The sequence below is a fragment of the Temnothorax curvispinosus genome, unplaced genomic scaffold (genome assembly GCF_003070985.1).
Source record: "Temnothorax curvispinosus isolate PA1 unplaced genomic scaffold, ASM307098v1 QBEX01010576.1, whole genome shotgun sequence".
In the NCBI taxonomy this organism is placed as follows: Eukaryota; Metazoa; Arthropoda; class Insecta; order Hymenoptera; family Formicidae; genus Temnothorax; species Temnothorax curvispinosus.
This window is the reverse complement of record NW_020220356.1, coordinates 9,899-28,386: the sequence shown is the minus strand read 5'-3', so window position 1 is coordinate 28,386 and position 18,488 is coordinate 9,899. Positions and strand designations below refer to the sequence as shown.

Sequence of the window (18,488 nt, the reverse complement as noted above, 5' to 3'; positions counted from 1 at the left end):
TAAGAACGTGACATTACCGTTTGACAGATTCCTGTAATCCGTGCACTTCAATTTTCACTTCCTCAAGATTGCTACATACTTCTGTATTGCTCTTTTCCGCTAGCTCCAACTTCCCTCTACACTCGTCAAGATCCAACTTCTGCTCTGCAAGTTCCTTCTGCGCCGTCTCTAAATTTTGCTCTGTAAGTCAACATACGATATAAAGTTCTCGGCCTTCCATTTATGCAAAATTCTTTATTTTAAGATAAATTTTGGCCATGAATTATGACTTTCGATGTTTGAGACTATAAAGAAGTTTACATTGAGTCTTGAGTAAATAACGAAAGTATTGTTAGAAGAAACCTAAATTCGAGCAAGGTACATAAAAAGCGCCGGCATTTCAGAAGTATGTAAATAAAACGAGCGTCCCTCAAATATTCGAAGCTGTTAAAAATTCAAAACGGCGCGTCCAGCTTACCCAACCATTTTCGGCTGGTCTCGAAAACCGCCTTAGTTATAACCGCCGCGGTTATAAACTCCTCGAACTTTGCATTAAAATGGGCATTGATTTTCCTCGTTAATTCTCTCGGGATTTGCGCTAGCTCCTCCTCACTCGCGATCTCGCGAAGAACGTTGGGCTCGCTCTCCTCGACCGCTTCCATGTCGATCGGATAATTTCTTCGACGATTGGATCAGTCGAGCTCTACAACCGACGTTTTCAGATTCCAAGGTTGAGGTGTTGAATTTCTCTGAACAGGCACCACGTTTGCGTTTCAGTTAATAAACGTTATCCCGTTTCTGCAACGGACACGAACGTTTTATGCGTTATGCAGAACTTGCAGAAGTGTGTGCTCTGGGTGCTCCACGCTTTAACCGCATGGCGGGCGGGTGGTTCTGGTGAAGGGGAGGGGTCAGGGGATGTTCTTCGTGCAGTCACAAGCACAAGCACGTGGCCTTATGAAATTTCATGGGCAGTGAAAAGCAGCAGCAGATCGTACTGATTGGCTACAAAATAGAGAAGTTCTAGGAACTCGAGAACTTCTCTATTTTATAGCCAATCAGTACAATCTGCTGCTGCTTTTCCGGCACTCCGGCACTCGACACCTGCCGACCTGCCGCCATCTGCGGACATTAAACATCTTCGATAGGTTCGAGAGATCGCATAATTGGTTGTCGCACGGATTTAAAAAATGAGTGGTTTGATCTTGATGTTGTACACTGATATACTTCCCCCGATAATTCCATTTGCACACTTCTATTGTCTTCGCGGCTGGAAAAGAATGATAAGAGAGAGATGGCGAGAAGTAACAAGATTTACTCCGTGAGTTTTGCTCCTTTAAATGGACTTTATTTTATAAAACTTTCTCGTTCGAGTCAATTACAAAGACGTTATATCGCTCGACATTGAGTTTTCCCGCTAAGACGTTTGCTCTTTGTAGCCGAACTCTTTGTACTTTTCATAATTCCCCTTTCTTCGTTGTTTAATTGTATTTCGTTTTAGGTACAAAATTATACGACGCAACATTGCTGCAAAAGAAACAGATCCAGGATCGATATACCGACGAGACGATCCGTGAACCAGAGTGACGACAACTCCGGGACACGTATACACAATAAGCTGATCATTTATTTGAGTAATTAATTAAACTTAAATTGCGTTATAATTATATATGCACTGATCCGTAACGTCTAACAACATTCGTGCGTTCACGCGAAGGTGCACGTCGGGTGCCGTGTGTTGGATTTTATCCCTCACTTTTACAGTCCGAACGTTTACTCGAAATAGAAAATCGCTAATCGCGAATTACATAATCAATATATGCCATCGGTAATTAATAAAGTTAATCTACATAGAAGCGAGTTTTAAGTAAAAAATTCCGAACGCCGCATATGAATACGCTACCTATATATATATATGTTACACAATCGGTGTTATTCGATATCCGGCCATATAAAAACAAACGGATCACTTCTAGAAAGTATAAGCAATACTTGATTAGTATAACATATTCTGACGACAGGATGATAGAGAACCAATGGACTCATTAACGGCTTCCTTTGCAGCTTTTCTCGTGAATGTTCACACGATCGGGATTAAAGGTCCTTCCGCAACGCTTGCAGGGCACCAGCTGGCTCAGATGCGTCATCCAGTTGGCCTCCACCGTCGCCGTCTGGTCGACCACCATGCTTCCCGTTTGAGGATCCTCTGCGAACAGTCAAGTCATTGCCGACTGTATCGTACCTTGAAAAGCGTAGGGGAAGCTTTAAGAGCCTGTGGTTCTTAATCGATTCTTAAATCGGTTTGTATACAATTTCCTTGTCTTGTTTTAAATCGATAATCTCGCCACTATTTCACTATTAAGGCAGCTCTAGAATTTAAATTTAAGATTCGCCGTTAATTCTAGTTCACGGCGATGTTTGGATTTAAATTCTTTACGATTTTAGTCCTATGGCTATGTTCCAAAATTCACTGCCAGCGCTGGAAATCTATAGTATACGTAACGTGTACTATAAATTTTCAGCGCTGGCAGTGAATTTTGGAGCACAGCCTATATGTAAAACGTGAGACAAAAGATTTTCGTCCCGTTCTGTCAAGCAATTATCGATCTGTAGGCGGCACTCCCAATCGAGAATACATCTGCGACGCATGTATAATTAATCAAGACTACACCCACTTCCATTCTATGACAGGACACGATGAACATTATGAATTCATATATTATACATGAGCGTGTAATCGCTTCGGCCCAATGGATTCACTTCGTAGTACTCTTGACCGTGATTCAGAATGAACTTCAAGGTGAGAGACAGGAATAGGCGCGAAAAGGGCAAATGTGTATTGCATATCAAAGAGACATGCATGAGCTCCGAAAAAAATCAATTCTGAGCAGTATGCATTAGGTGCTTTTGAGATTGTTTTTGCGCTCGGCAAAAGAAAAGCGCGGAGAAAAGAAGTAAAATTTGTCAAATTAAAAGATAGAAATTGCAATATGATTAAATATTTAATAACAACTTTAACGTCCATTTATACCAATGTAGATTAACTTTAATCTCGGTTTAACTTACCTTTTATCTTTTTCTAACTCTTATGTTTATTTCTACCAACGTAGATTAACTTTAATCTCGATTTAATTGACTTTTTATCTTCTTCTAATTTACAGAACTAACAATAAGAAAAGATAAAAAGTAAGTTAAACCGAGATTAAAATTAACTTGCATTAATAGAAATGAACATAACATAACTTTAGCATATTAAACACTTTAACTAACATATTAAACTTTTCTTCTAAGTATATTGTTAATGTTTCCGATATTTTTTTTATTTCCGCGTTACATTTACGCATACACGCGCGTATAAGTATTATGGAAACGAGAACGTTGACTTACGTATGTATATAATGTCGGGTTTTTGCGGCTCCTTTCTTCTTCGAGCCGGCGACAGCTTGTCATTCTCGGCATGCCACTTCTTCAAGCACTGGGGCTCGTGAATGGCGATACTGGAGGATCCGAAATCTCGGCCACAAATATAACACGTAACTGTTTTCTTTTGCGGTAAATCCTAAAATCAAGCAGTTTTATACACGCGTCTCCTTATTTCTCTTGTTATAAGCCTTGCTATAAGGGTAGAGTTTGAAGAACTCTACCCTTATTCTTTTATTCTAGTCGTTATAGCAAACTACTTTGTCTCACATATGACAATCCGATGTAAAAGTGCTTTATTTTGCACATAACAAAGAGAACGTTTATAGAACGTTATAGAAATTCAGAACTTTTGTTGTAAATGTCACGGAATATTAAAAAGGCTGGCTGCAAAGGGGAAACATTTATTCGCACAAAAATTATATAGTAACACGAGTTCAGAAATTAAAGCGCGTATGTTTTCCGTGTCCTTTAGAACTCACCGGATACATCGACGATTTTTCCTGTCCACTATCGGCTGATTTCTGTTTGTAGAGGGCTTGATCTTCCTGCTGACTCTGCGCTTGCCATCGCCTGTTGCACTGAGGCTCGTGGATCTTGATGCTCCTGGTGCCGAATTTTCGACCGCAAACGCGACAAGGAACAGTAGGCGGCCCATTACGCACGATTGCTGTCGTGGCCAGTCGTTCGTTATTCTAGAAGAACAGACGACACGTGGAAAATATATAATGCCAAAGGAACTGAATGAGTTTAATACCTTCGGCGTGGCTTTGCAGCTTCTCTCGTGGACCGGCAATCGTTCCGGCAAAAACGTCCTTCCACACTTTGCACACGGAACTAATTGCTCCTAAAAGAAAATCCAGGTTCTATTTTTATTTAACTACAGAGAAAAGAAAATGTGTATATTCGCATTTAATTATATCAAGAGAATCGTATGTTTTATACAGAAATATATTAACAAGTTAATTATCGCACTGATAAGGACAGTGATTTAATTAATAATTGCAAAGTGGCCTGAGAAAGATTATTTGTTTAAAAAAAGTCTTTATCCAGGCCATCTCTGAATCGGTGTTTGCTCATGTGTAAATGTTGAAATCGCTGGTAATCACAGAGTATTAAAATCACCAATCTATCATTCGGTATATGACGAACGATTCTGACTTTTTACGCAAATGGTAGTTAATCGTCGGAGACCCTCCCTACACAACGCGCAGTCTTCATTTGATATGCGCTCGTGCGAGTCGTATGCATATGAGATGTTAAAGAGCAGTCTTTAATATTCGACGTTGGAATCACGCACTCGTGAAAAACACGAAATCCTCGTAGACTGCGCACGCGATACGTATTCTTATTGAAACTTATAACTCGATTCTAGATAAACTCGCGAGGAATTTTTCAAAATGTAAATTCGGATTTATTAATTTTCTTTCTCCAATTTCGAGAGTAAGACATCCAATTTTACAGAAGCGAATTCTTTTCGTGTTTGATTCACCAGGTACATCTTTCCGGGCGCTCCTAGAGCCCCACATGTGCATTCTATAATTGAGTCTTGCATCATCGACAAAAGGATTGCATCGTCGTCCGACAAAATTAACGAAGCGCAAACAGCAATGTTCGCTCAAGTGGAAACGACGCATTTCGTACGAACGACTGCTTCATGATATATCCGTTAACCGTTAACGCGGCAATATTAATTAAAATTGCAACGAAGGATCTACCTGACTTTGCTCCCATGCGGCTGCGTTCCAATCGTTGTGCTCGATGCTAACCGCGGGTCTTTGCGGCCTGGGTCGTCTTTGAGACGGAGGCAGCATGTTATTCTCGCGTTCCCATTTCTGTAATAAAGATGCTCGCTTGAGTAAACATATAAACGATATAGTACAGAATTATTATAAATAAATATATAACATAATAGTTATTTTGCGAATAAAAACAGATCAGATAATTTTATCGTTATTTAAAAATTCTTGAAGAACTCTCTTCTCTGCTAAGAACTTTCCAACAAATTTGTACGCGACTTCTCTTGATATACAACGTGCAACTATTGTATCGATTTTATATTGCAACACATTACTGCAGTGGTATGCAACTGTAATTTGCTGTAATGTTTGTCGATTGAAAATATGCATACTATTCATATATAGATAAAGGTGACGGCGTGCAAATGGGAATTTTACTTATCGATCGCGAAAATCGCGATGTGAAAAGCGAGATGATAAGAATCGGGTAGCGTCACGTTCGGCGCTAGGCTTGCGCGAGCAAACGCGGGATATAGAGTATTTCATTAAATAATCCATCGTTACGGGAAAAAAAACGCGGCCGCTCGAAGACACCCCGTATAAAGCGTACAAATTGCCGCAACCGATCGCTGCCTCTCAACCAGCTATAGCTCTCAACTATGACACATCGGTTACACGCGAATGCATCTGATATCGAGCTTAATGGTACATGCAATGCGACGTTATACCACCATCGATCTTGGCGAAAGGGCCTTGACTTATTACATGCGCGCTACTGTTGCAGAGTTATATTATAAACCTTCTGTTGCTTCCGCGACGAAATGGGGAGAGGAATTTATCGGTTACTCCACGACCTCTCTCTTCAAAATGCCAGTTGCATGCCACCCTAATTTTAGGCTTCAATCTATTTTTAGGCGCGTACAAGTGATTCGAAGTAGAAGATGGATCGTACTATGTCAGCGATAATTATATTAATTATTATGTTTTAGGGCTATAGGGCGTACGGACAATGTCGTGGCCACCTTTACCTCCATGCACTTAGGCTCGTGTATGGGATAACTGGCGGTGCCGAATTCCCGACTGCATACGTAGCACGTGATGGTTTTGCGCCCTCGCTTCATCCGCGCGGACGACGATCTGTCTTGCTGATCCGGATCCTGAGAGGGAAGATCCTGAGGGACGACCGGACTCGACTTTGTTTCGACGTCATCTAATTTATTCTTGTTCCGGTCGCTACGGAAGTTTAACGCTACCGGCTTCTGGATGGACTTTGGTACCGGTGGCGGTGGCACAACGGGTTTCGGTTTCGTCGTCGTCGCTGGGATATCCTTGATTTTCTGACTGCCCTTCGGGTGACTGTGGAATCTCTCCGGCTGATCCGGACGTCCGCAGGTCTTGCAAGGCTCCGGGGCAAGGCTTTTCGCCGACGTGGCGGTAAATATTTCCAGGTCACTCGATAAACCGGATCTCGAGTTCTTCTTCTTCACCGTCGATAGCACTTTGGGAGGACTGTTTCTAATTACATGAATTTAAAATATGTAAGTATAGAATAAAACAGTTGTTTGTGAAAATGAGAGGAATAAGTAATCATGATCCTTAAATGATGCTGTAATTACTTTTCAAAGATAAAATGCAAGACTTTCAAAATTTAAAATAAATCTTTTAGGTATAAACATTTGATATTTTTTTAATAATTTAAAGAAGAATATTATTAACTCCATTAATCCGCGATTACAATTTAAATACTACTAACTTATTATTGTTATCGTCGAGCCTTTTCATGTCGGAGTTTCGTTTGATGGACGCATGCTCCTGCATCGCGGTGGCGGCGGGCGACGTAGTCTTCTGACTTCCAGCGGGCGATCGCGACCCGTCGATCTCCTCCATTTGGCCCTTTGCGACCCGCGGCTCGTAAATCTGCTCGATGCTCCGTCGCTTACGACGCACTGGGACGTCGTCGCGAGACAACCAGGTGGTGGTCGTCGCGACGTTGACGGCGGCGCTCTGGCGTCGTCGTGTTGCTGACGGCGGTGACGGCAACAGCAATGAGAGGGACGACGATGACGACGACGATGTCGTGCCCCCACTGACCGGCTTGCCGTTCGTGGACAACCGATGGAAACGCGTCATCGAGTCGCTGAGCAATTCCTTACTGAGCAACGACATGTCGAGCTTATCCACAAGCGCGGGGTCCAGCACACTCGGCTTCGCGAGATTCGCCGTCTTCGGCCTCTCCGGCTCGTCCCCGCAGAAAATCTGCACGCGCTTCACCTTTGGCGGCCAGGTGCCGGTGTGCGTCGCATTTTTCGTCGCTGCCTTTTTGCCGTCTGTTGTCTTGGTCGCCCCTATTTAGACGAAGACAATCCGTCGTTGATAGGAAGCGTCGACGCGAATGTAGATTAGTTAACCCATTGAAAGCCATATAATAGTTACAAGAAATTTCAATACACGCTTTTTGATTTTTTAAATACCTCAGATTAATACTGTGATTATCAGATAGTTAAGAATTAAGATCTGAAAACTGAAAGTAATTATTGAAGAATACCAGGGATAAGTATTGAAGATTTAAAAAAGAAGACCAATTATTACAATCATTTTTATTCGCGATAAGATTTTATTCCAAAAATGTGATGATAGCTTTCAACGGGTTACCATGTCGTTATCACACATTTCGAAAATGATCAGTCACAAAAAAAGAAATCGGTGACTAATTGTTTTTGAATCGATATAATGTTCCGTTTCAGGATTAAATTAGAAAGAAAATTTTTGGCACGGTGAAATATTAATAAGCATTACCTTTCGAAATATCCAAGTCATCCTTTATTATGAGGAACGTTTTCTGTGACAGAAACTCGCACGGTCCTCTCTTCCACTTCATGGTGATTTTATCGATATCGTGATTTCCTCACAAATCACGGGTACAAAAGTTCGCGAGCTGCTCTTATCGCGATACGAGCATTATCGTATTTTCCGCCGACGATAGATTTTCTTCCGCGAACGCATCCGTTCACTCCCGACGCTTTTTACATCGATATACCAGACGAAAGCGATTAAAGAGTCAAACTTCAAAGTTCAGCGCTTCAATTTCATTGTTTTAGAAGTAAAAACTTCGTTCTGTAATTTGCCGTATCAGCGACGTCTCGGAGAGCTTTCGTGCCGGAAAGGGAACGTTTCTCGACGCCTACTAAATTTCGCTTTACGCTTCCCACACATACACGAACGGTCGTCGCTTTTCTTCGAATGCGAGTTTATCCGATTGACGTCACGAACGTGTAGCGTTTTTCCCGTCCGATGAACAGGTGGTAGGTATCCGTACGATGCCTATGTTACGATCCAAATGAGTGGCACAGGAAATCTGATCAATTATAATTATAGTATGAAAGGGATCAGACAGCGCTGAGATAATTTACACCGCCCGAAATAAAAATGCGGGCGCGTCCGCTATCCTTTGTTTTAGAAAATCGCACGTGCAAATGCAAACACGAACACGTAGATAACGGGCCGCGGTCGTCGGTACGCAGTCCACGCGATCATTTATTTTTAATTGTGCGTGAGCGCGAGCGGAAGCGGAGGTTCCCGACGACGCGCAGCTCCTTGCCATCGAATTACGCGGCGTACTGCGAGCTCGGCTTCACCTTGCCATTAGCCCCGCTTTTACCTTTCTACATGTATGGGTGTGCGGTCGACTGTGTGACAGTACACAGGTGGCAGAGGAAAAATCGATCCAACGACCGCCGTTTAAAACCGCTGACTATACCGCGCCCGGCGTGTACTGCGTGTTCTCGTCATCGCGCGGAAGTCGTTCGAAACGAGCGAGCGATAAACGATATGGGCAGCTGCAAATTACGCATTATTTTGTCAACACAGAGCCGCTTCGTATCACGAGACTTTTTTATTCTTTTTTTTTAAATATAAATATAATACTAAAAAATTCGCTCACGTATTGTACAATGGAACGATACGATATATATACAAGTCGTCCATAAAATTATATATGTTATGTAAAGATATGTACATGCGTTAACGGCGGTATCTATATCTCTTGAAGTGAAACCACAGCTGGAAAATGTTGTTGTGAAACTGACACCTAAATCCACGCTTGTACGAGTACTCCCATTCTCGATTGACAATTTTGAACGCGATGTCCTCGTAAGGCGGTCCCGCGTGAAATCGCAGGAGAGCGAAATCTTTGTTGTCGGCGCAGGGTGTCTGAAAATCAAAGACGGAATCGAGAATTATTTATCGAGATTAAAAGATTGAAATCTCATTACCATAATTTGCAACTCGGAGAGCAATGTATATCTTACAAGGAAATATTCCGGCGTGGTATTCTTGTCGATGAGGTCCGGATAGAAGATGTTGAATTTGTAGCCCTGCACGATCTTCGGCGGCGGATTGTCCATGTCGTAGTGCGTCTGATTGTACTTGTTCCACTCGAAGCCGGTGTGCACGCGGTTGAAGTAGCGCGGTTTACGCGGCCGATATTTATCGGACCACAGATAGATCTGCGCCTCCAGCGACGACTCGACGCTGAACTGCGCCTCGTCCGAGCCCATGCCCTTGCGCGCCTCCCGGTGCATAGCCTGCTCCTCACTCGTCAGCACATTCTGAATCTTCCTGCCGGTGCTGAGGACCTGCTGCCTCGCGTACTCCAATCGCTGACTGTCCTCCTCCTCCTGCGTGATGAACGTGCCCGGTTCGAGTTGCGAGTAAGACATATAAGTGGGCGAGTAGCCGCCCGTTTCGTACTCGCGAAAGGATTCGGACAATAGATCGTTGGCGGCGTTTGTCTCTTCTCGATCATCGCTGAAACGTATGGCACGATTACGTATTTTCTTATTACTACCAACAAAGATGAGATAGACTCAAATTTCGATGTATAAAAAAAAACAGATAACACGGGAGAGAATACTCACTCAGAATGACTATTTTCGTCCTTCTCGACAGCTGTGCTGGATGAAGGTTCACCTTGCTTTACAGTTGACTCGTTTTCCTGCGACTGTGAGCCTTCGGCCTCGTTTTCCGCTCTAGCCACTCCTTGCTCGGCAATCAGAACTTCCAACTTTTTACGCAAGTTTTCTTGATGCCGATCTCTGAGCCGCGCCCTCGCCATGTGGGCTGCATATTTAAAACTTATTGTTAATATGAATCGGATGTATCATTATTTATAGTTTTCAAATACATTATTTATCGTATCTTACCTTTTAACTGAGACAAAAGGCTTTCCCAATATCCGATATCGACGCCTTCTGGCTTCCCTGTAATTTTCCTCTGAATTTGCAATTGCAAGGCTTCCAACTGCGTCGCGGTTTTACCCTTAAAAATGGCCGTGACATCTTTGGCGACAGATTCATGAATCCCTTCTCTTCTGCCAACAGCTAAAAAAAGAGATGATGCGAGTGAAGCGAGCAAACAAGAACAATAAAAAATAGGGGAGAGGAAAAAAAAAAGAATCTCACCAACTTCGTATTCCGTTCGTTCCAACTTCCTGAGTTTGTGTAATTCGTCTTCCACGATTACCGTTATATCGTTCCAGTAATCTAAGTTCTTGCCCCTCTCGAGTTCCTTGTAAACCTTTATGTCCTCTATAAGGTCCTCCAAGTCCTTCACGTGCAGACCTCGCAAGTACGTGTACGGCTCGTGCATCTCCACCGCGTCGACCTCTTCCTCCGCGCTGATGTATTTTGCGAGAAGATCGATAGGTTTCGCACGGCCGTCCTGGATCCTGATGCGGGATCTCAGTCTGGCTTGCTCGAGGTGAAACTGATCCTCCTGCCGAGCCCATTGCTCCAACTGGGCGGCCTCCTTGCCTCGCTGCAACATGGTCATCTCCTCCTCCCTCTGCTGCCGCTCCAGCTCTCTTTCCTGCCTCCTTTTCTTCACCTTCTCCAATTCCCGCTTGTTCTCCTCCTGCTTGTGCCTGTTACGAATCTCCAGTGCCTCTCTGCCCACGCCGAGCAGGCCCTCCTTTCCCAGCTTCTTTGACCATACAAAGGTAGACAGGATGTTGCCATCTCCGAACGGATTATCTGTATTCGTGTAGTGCAAGTAGTCGTTGTCCCAGCCCATTCTCTCCTTACGCTTGCGTTCCTTGGCTTCTTTCTTTTTCAGGCGGCGCAAACGCTTTTCCTCCGGGGTCTCCGTCGCCTTCATCAATTCCTTCTGACGTTTACGCTCCTCCGTCTGCTTCTGCCGTTGCTTCTGCAGTTTCTCCAGCAATTTCGTGGAGTCCGAGGACGAGTCTGTGGACGAACCGTTGCTGGACCTGCTCGAGTCAGACGAGGTCGAGGACGACGACGATGAGGATGACTCCCTAAGTAAAAATAATATACTGAACTCGGAGATACAACTTTGAAAGATCCCAGATAGCATAATATAGTCTGACTATTCTATTTAACATCAAATGTACTATTTTGAGGATATTCTGTAAGAATATCATCTGTGAATCTAAAAGAATATTTTGTAAATCTGCTTAGAACAGTGTACTTTGAGTTGTACTTAGAATGATCTTATTTTGAAGTTCTATGTGGATTCATTGATCATAGTTTTTTTTCCATTTTATTAGAATATTCAAATATTTACTGAAGACTATTTACAAGGTAAAGATAGAGATAAGATAATGGTAGGTAAAATATAGAAGAGGGACAGAAATTTAATTACATGGAATTAGGCTTTGAGTTTTATGGTAGGTCATGGAATAGTAAGGATTATATAAAGGAATTATGTAGGAAAATAGAATTGCAGCTAGGAGAATATGGAGATTAGGAGATAAGATTTACATGAATGATTTTAGAATGAGAGATGTTATTTTGTAGACAAAGCATGATGTCATTTATTCTATGTGGTTGAAGAACACAATTAAGAAGAAATATTGAAAATGTATGGAATGACGATTAGGATAATGTTAATGATAGCGCACTGTGAGTATTGAAGCTATAGGCCTGTTCTTTTTAGCTGAGCATCTCGCATAGTTTATCTTATCTCTTTTTCTCTCCAATGTGAAAAGAGGAAAGACGAACCGTGCAAGAAGTTCAGCTAAAAAGACAAGCCTTATTTATGAATGTATTGAGGTAAATTGTAAACCAAGTCCACTCGGCTTTGTAGCTGAAGTTAAATAAAATCTATCTATCACTAAAGGATATTTGTAGAATGTTTATAAGACTAGGTTTGTGCTATCTGGGATGATTTGCAGAATTTACAGAAGAGACCCACCTCTTTCGGCTCTTATGCTTGGAAGACTTGCGCGACTCGCGACGCGAGCGGGAGTCGTCCCTCGACTTCTTGCGCCTCTCGCTGGACCTCGCCGAGCTTTCGCGTCTGGATTTCGAGCCACTCGACCGGTGCTCCGCGCGATCGCGGATCCTCTCGCGCGTCCCTCGCGACGTTCGGTCCTCGCCCCTGCGATCATCGTCGCGCACCTTCCTCGATCTGTGTTTACTGTGGTCGCGCGAATGCTTCTCCATCGCGTCAAGGCATCAGCGAAAAAGAAAGACAGATAAGTAAATAAATCGTCAACCCTGCGGCACCTAACCTCACTTTCTCCCCGAGGGGGGAAGAGCCGGATGTCGGACGAACGTCTCAGACGCGCGCCATCTTGCCGCGGTCGGCGCAGCTGATCCCGGACGACGCGAGTCAACGTCGGGGAGACCGAGAAAAGAAGCAGAAAAACCGCCGGCGGGATTTCGCCTCGTCGATCCGTCCACTTCGCGCGATTTTAACCTCGTCGCGCGAAAAATCGACGATGACGCGGGGGGGTGGGCGGCTCCTCCCCGGGTTGACTCTGGCCCCCCTCTTGACTCGCGCAGTCCCCGCGGCCTCCACTCCGCACGCTCGGCCGGCACATCCGTTGGAACTTTCAAATTAGACAGCGTACGCACGCACGCGATCGAGGGTGGCCTTCTCGGAGAGTGCCCGCCGTGCCCGTCTGGCGAAGAGACCCAGCGCGTCTCCAAAATCGGTCATTGTTCCCGCCTAGAAACGCCACCACGGAGTCGAAGGACGCGATGCCGCACATCTACTACTCCGACAAGTACTACGACGATAAGTACGAGTACAGGTAGGCGATCGTCCCCGGCGTGAGAGAGTGCCCCCGGGGCCCCCCTGGCCCGAGACGCGTGGGACCCCGCGATACGTAATGGCGTCCCCTCTCCCCGTGCAAATTCCCACGTTGAACGTCTCTCCTCGGGCGTCTTTTACCCACCGTCGAGCATTTCTGCGCCCTTAATCCGGACCCTTTTTTCCCCTCTCCTCGTTGCCGTTCGTCTCGCCGGCTCTTCGGGATCGAAACTTTTAAATGGCCGATCGAAGGTTCCCGAAACCAGACCGTCGTTTTATTTCGGATTGCGAATCTCATTTGGTCAGGACCTCGGTAACGCGCGGCATTTTGCTTTTCCTGGCGAGGAAGCACTCGCGACGGCCGCGACGAATGCTCTCCTGTTGGAAGGACGCGTGAGGAAAAAAGGGATAAATCATGCTACCGAGATATGATTTTCAATGCGCGTTCTCTTCGAGCTAAAAGGATGAGAGAAAAATTCGACGACGATTCATCGCGATTATAGAATTGTTACAATGTTAATTAGAAGCTGCTATTTCCATGCCTGACTGTGCCAATTTTTGAAATCTATACGTGTAAAATTGAACGAGAAGTCGAGCTCGGTTAAATTTCTATTCTTTTCCTTAATCAACTGGGATTTGTACGTTCAGATGGAGATTTCGCATGTTTATGAATTTCCTTAAAAACTTTTTCACTTTTTCTCAACTATGTACGCATAAGATCTTGAAAAATTCGGAAGTCAAGCTTATTGTACATATTTCTAATTTTTTTCTGATGTATTTATTAATTTAGTTTTCTGTCTTTTCATTCTTATTTTATTGTCTTCTCTTTGCCCAGGCATGTCGTTTTGCCGAAAGAAATGGTGAAACTGGTGCCGAGGACTCATCTGCTGTCCGAGCAGGAATGGAGAGCTATCGGAGTCCAGCAAAGTCAAGGATGGGTGCACTACATGATTCACGAGCCCGGTAAGTACCACAGGACATCCTAGTATACTTTGCGTGTAAGTACTCGTTGCGGAGATCTTTTAATCGAATTGTGAATCACATTTCAGAACCACACATTCTGCTGTTCAAGAGGAAAATAACGACGCCTCTGGAGCTGAGAGGGGAAGAGAATTGAATGCAGCCAAGTTACGTCGTCTTGTAAATAACAATTCAGATCATGTTCATATTTATGGTGGAACATATTTACGATCACTCACCGCGTCTCTCATTCTCTCTCGGTCTCGCTAGCAAGACCGATATGGTGCGCCTGCGTACAAAAATACACTTTATAAAAGTCTGCGTGAAAGAATGGAGAAATCGCGAGCCAATCGTATAGAAATATTTCGACGAACGTCCACAGAATAGTATGTCCATGGTCGTGTTTATTTCTAATTACTTCGCATTGCCATTTGTAAAAGAAATGTCAAGCAAGTATGCTGTATATATGTCTATAGAGTATGTTAGTTCTTAATCTCAGTTTAGCTTCTCTAATTCTTTTCTCCTCTTTGCATTGGAAAACTCGAGAGTTAAGAGATACGTCGCGATATATATTAGCTCCGAAATAAAATGAAATATTCTAGTTGCTTCCAAAGACTGGTGATTCCGAAGCGTAGTAATTCATAAGAACATGTGATTACAGTGCCTTCTCGTAGGAACCAAAACCTTTCAATTTAAATTTTAAGGCGCCTAGGATAATCGTTTTCCTTTTAAGTTTGACATTTAACGCGAAAATTTTTTAAATTTATACGAGGGAAGTGTAAACGTATTTTAAGTTCTACGTAATTCGTTCGTTTCGATTTTTTAGCACCTTGACTTTGGCACGGGAAGTCTTGCATTTATTTTCTTTTTTTCTGTCGCGATTTTTATGTTCTCCCCCGTTTCGAGTGAACCTATGTGCCGCATATGATTTATGTATCTTAAAAGCTATATAATATTGGCTACATTAATTTCATACTCGAAATACATCAGGTCTTTCCCACGTTCGCGTTAGCTTTAGCATCCGGGCGATTTTGGTTTACTTTTTTTTTGTAAGAAAAGAAAAAGGAAAAATGTATTACCAATATTGTGTTGAATAAATGTTTGCATTTATGAGCCATGTTAAGAGTTTCTTTAATCCCATTGCATTAACATTTTAAGTTAAACAAAAATCCATTACGCTCGACTGATATAATCGACTCTAATATAAATAAAAAAAAAACCCCCCAAGATTTTTGGGATTACTGTCGCTGTACGTCAGTGTAGAGAGGAACAGACTTTTATTTCATAAAAATGTACATCTAAACGCATATATTAAATTTTAACGAGTACGCAATTAAATATAAATTTACACGTAACTGTACTCGCGAAATTCTCGACGAGTGACAATTACTTCCTACGCGTTAGAAAAATTTAACGCCTTGATTATCATCGAACGAGATGATCTCTGCCTTTCTGGCAGCTTCCAGCGTTCTCAGTGATCTGATCAACACTTCCGTATCCAGACCGTGGAATTCTAAAACAGATCGAGATACGACAATTATTTAACGACTATCCATATGACTGACACGAATGACAGACAAATGATTTAACTAAATTATTCGATATACCTTGCTCAGTCGTGTCTTCCCCCTGCGTCAGTTCAAAAAACGTGCACACAGAGCCAATGAAGCCATTCTCCTGCGCATAATTATATATTATATCGCCCCATTCTTCTAAAGTATGCCAATAAACCAACCATCTCTGTTTGGTCTTATCTAGCGGAGACGCATTGCCCGATTTTCCTAATTCTTCCAGTATCATCAGCACACCTTCGGACGGCAATCTTCCTGTTATCGCATTGTTAAGGAGCTCTCAACAGCATAACAGATAAACTATTCTAATTAATATACCATTATATATTAGGAAACTACGATAATAAGCTATTATAATCAAGAGGAAACTTTAGTAAATTGCAACAAGGAAGTGAATCGCTGAGAACACTGACGAACAGCAGGACACGAGCATTAAATATGGGTGTACGACAAAATTAGCGGAATAATTGTCATTTTGTGCAACGAGTAGGAAGGATACTATTAATGCTGGCGTTATTAAACAGAGGATTCGTGTGCACCTCGCGCACATCCACAACTGCCTGCTTCGTGATGCGGTAGTACTCGAGCACCAAACTTTTCCAGGCCGCTATCTGCTTAGCTCTCGTATCCGCGTGAGGCTGAAGCCTGCAATGTATAAAGCGTAGTCGTTAGATAAAATCTCGAATACTTGTCGAATTGCCAGATCTGTAGATACGCTCTTGCCCGTAACCTACGTTCCTAACCTACGAACTTTTGTCGAGACGTATTTTGCAGAGATACAGTTATTGAATTTTGTTAATCCTGGCACAGGATATACACTGTTGGTAGTAAATTTAATAATCCCATTGGAATATATGCTCCTAGAAACGATACTCACGTAAAGAATGGGGGGAAGCTGTACTGCCAGGGCCACTCGATCTCTGCCATTGTTTTGGTCATGGACACTCGTGGACTATCACAGGTTATTCACAGGCAGCTGTCACTGTCACACGTCAGACGTCTCAGAAATATCGATGGAGAAATAATTGCAACATTTAGTAGATTCTTCATATATATATTTTATTACAAAGAAAATCAACGAAAAGTCGTGTCTTCATTACGAATGATTAACAAAAAGTCTTTTATTCATTAAACAAAATTAAAAGAAACGGTATCATTGCATTAACATTTTAAGTTAAACAAAAATCCATTACGCTCGACTGATATAATCGACTCTTATATAAATAAAAAAAAAAAACCCCCCAAGATTTTTGGGATTACAAATATAAGCGTACATTCCGGAATATCGGATCTCATTCATTATATAAAAGAATTATCCATTACGCTCAACTGATATGTAACACAATCGGCTATATAAATAAAAAATAATAGACCCCATGATTTTTGAGATTTTAAATATAAACTGATATTCCGGAGTATCGGATTAATCTTTTTGAGTTTGTTTCGTGAAGACACATAGCGATTCGCGGTTGTAGTTCATAGTTTTCTCTGCGTCCCATCCGTTGCATTTTTAAATTAACGTTAAATTCCATTTAACTAGGGTACTTTTTCATTTCGCACGCGACACGTTTTCTCCAGCATCAAAACACAGCCTTTAATTTGTATCGGTCGCTTAAATTACACGCTTAAATTACATTAGTTACAAAGACTCCTGTAAATAACTATATACTGATTAGTGTAAAAAACATACTCCGGCGCGACGTTTCTAAACGGAGTTAAACTAGCAAATGGATTCTCTCCACTATACAGATAGTTTATCTTTCTACCTAAGATTCTGTTTATTTTGTCTAACTCCGTCTTAAACTTCTGTGTAAAACAAGTTAAGATGAATGGACAGTTTTGTTTCGCTATCAGCTTAATGGACGGCGCCCGGAAATATGGGATTTCCTTACTGAATCCAAGTTCATGCACCTGAATAATCTGGTCAAATCCTACAACCAAGTCCGGTTTTACGAATGACGGGCTGCGTACATACTTCTCGTATAACATATCGTAAAAATCAAATTTCAAATTTTTGTTCTCCGACAACATACAAACGTATTCCAGATTAATTTTAAGTTTTAACCCCGGCCCGACCATTATAATCGTCACTGAGATCGCGGTCCCTATTAAACGCGGCAAAACTTGCCACCCCATCAAGGTGAATTCTTCCCGGAAACCAGCACCTACAACATGAATGACTATAGCTTTGCTTTTTGGGACATAGTTCAATAATCGCATAGCATGAAACAACGTCAAGGGACGTGTCAGATGTACCGAGTGTTGGCCTATCAAGATATTGCGTGACATCTCCGAGTCAGTCGGAATATTCCAATAAGCGTTCATAAAGTCTTTCATGTCCTGAAATTTACCCTCGTCGGTAACGTGTCGCAAGTAACGACGTATATCTGGAGAACCGGCTTCTCCTCTTATAGTTAATAAATCTGAACGAAAACGTAGTTCCAGGGGAGCGCAGATGTTCTTGTGCTCAGTGCCGTTTACGTGATTTCTACAAAAGCTGGCAACACACTTTTCACAATCGTTCAACGACTGAGCGTTCTGTTCGTGGCAAACCAGGCACTCCCTTGGAAAATCGATCATTTGTATCTCATCCGCATTCAGATGACGTCTCAACTTGTTCGATAATAAAAACATAAAGTAAAGCTTCTTTTTTTCATTCTCTAGAATTACACCCGAAGATAATACAGTTATAATGGGATTATCCATACTGTGGTCTCGCAGCACGTCTTGTATAGCTTTGCACAAAGGTTTATGAAGCTTCCAG

The 18,488-nt window shown here is 42.5% G+C and overlaps 4 protein-coding genes across 4 annotated transcripts; 1 reads left to right on the top strand and 3 right to left on the bottom strand.

Annotated features, from left to right (window-relative positions):
• Positions 1-13: 13 nt before the first annotated feature.
• On the bottom strand, positions 14-957 carry LOC112460464. Its single transcript, XM_025025137.1, has 2 exons — positions 458-957; positions 14-180 (listed from the first exon to the last, which is right to left on the bottom strand). Exons 1-2 carry the CDS (start codon positions 639-641, stop codon positions 14-16), a joined length of 351 nt encoding a protein of 116 aa, XP_024880905.1. The 5' UTR covers positions 642-957.
• A 348-nt stretch (positions 958-1,305) lies between these two features.
• On the bottom strand, positions 1,306-12,694 carry LOC112460454 (cactin). The gene is made up of 13 exons (XM_025025123.1): positions 12,351-12,694; positions 10,598-11,451; positions 10,340-10,516; positions 10,055-10,256; positions 9,446-9,944; positions 7,455-7,472; positions 6,892-7,376; positions 6,167-6,653; positions 5,118-5,234; positions 4,157-4,246; positions 3,882-4,094; positions 3,367-3,538; positions 1,306-2,185 (listed from the first exon to the last, which is right to left on the bottom strand). Exons 1-13 carry the CDS (start codon positions 12,599-12,601, stop codon positions 2,025-2,027), a joined length of 3,726 nt encoding a protein of 1,241 aa, XP_024880891.1. The 5' UTR covers positions 12,602-12,694; the 3' UTR covers positions 1,306-2,024.
• A 304-nt stretch (positions 12,695-12,998) lies between these two features.
• LOC112460453 (cyclin-dependent kinases regulatory subunit) lies at positions 12,999-15,263 on the top strand. The gene is made up of 3 exons (XM_025025122.1): positions 12,999-13,194; positions 14,029-14,156; positions 14,243-15,263. Exons 1-3 carry the CDS (start codon positions 13,142-13,144, stop codon positions 14,308-14,310), a joined length of 249 nt encoding a protein of 82 aa, XP_024880890.1. The 5' UTR covers positions 12,999-13,141; the 3' UTR covers positions 14,311-15,263.
• A 56-nt stretch (positions 15,264-15,319) lies between these two features.
• LOC112460452 (vacuolar protein-sorting-associated protein 25) lies at positions 15,320-16,705 on the bottom strand. The gene is made up of 4 exons (XM_025025121.1): positions 16,602-16,705; positions 16,224-16,369; positions 15,761-15,979; positions 15,320-15,666 (listed from the first exon to the last, which is right to left on the bottom strand). The coding sequence occupies exons 1-4, from the start codon at positions 16,661-16,663 to the stop codon at positions 15,554-15,556; spliced, it is 540 nt and encodes a 179-aa protein (XP_024880889.1). The 5' UTR covers positions 16,664-16,705; the 3' UTR covers positions 15,320-15,553.
• Between the last annotated feature and the right edge of the window lie 1,783 nt (positions 16,706-18,488).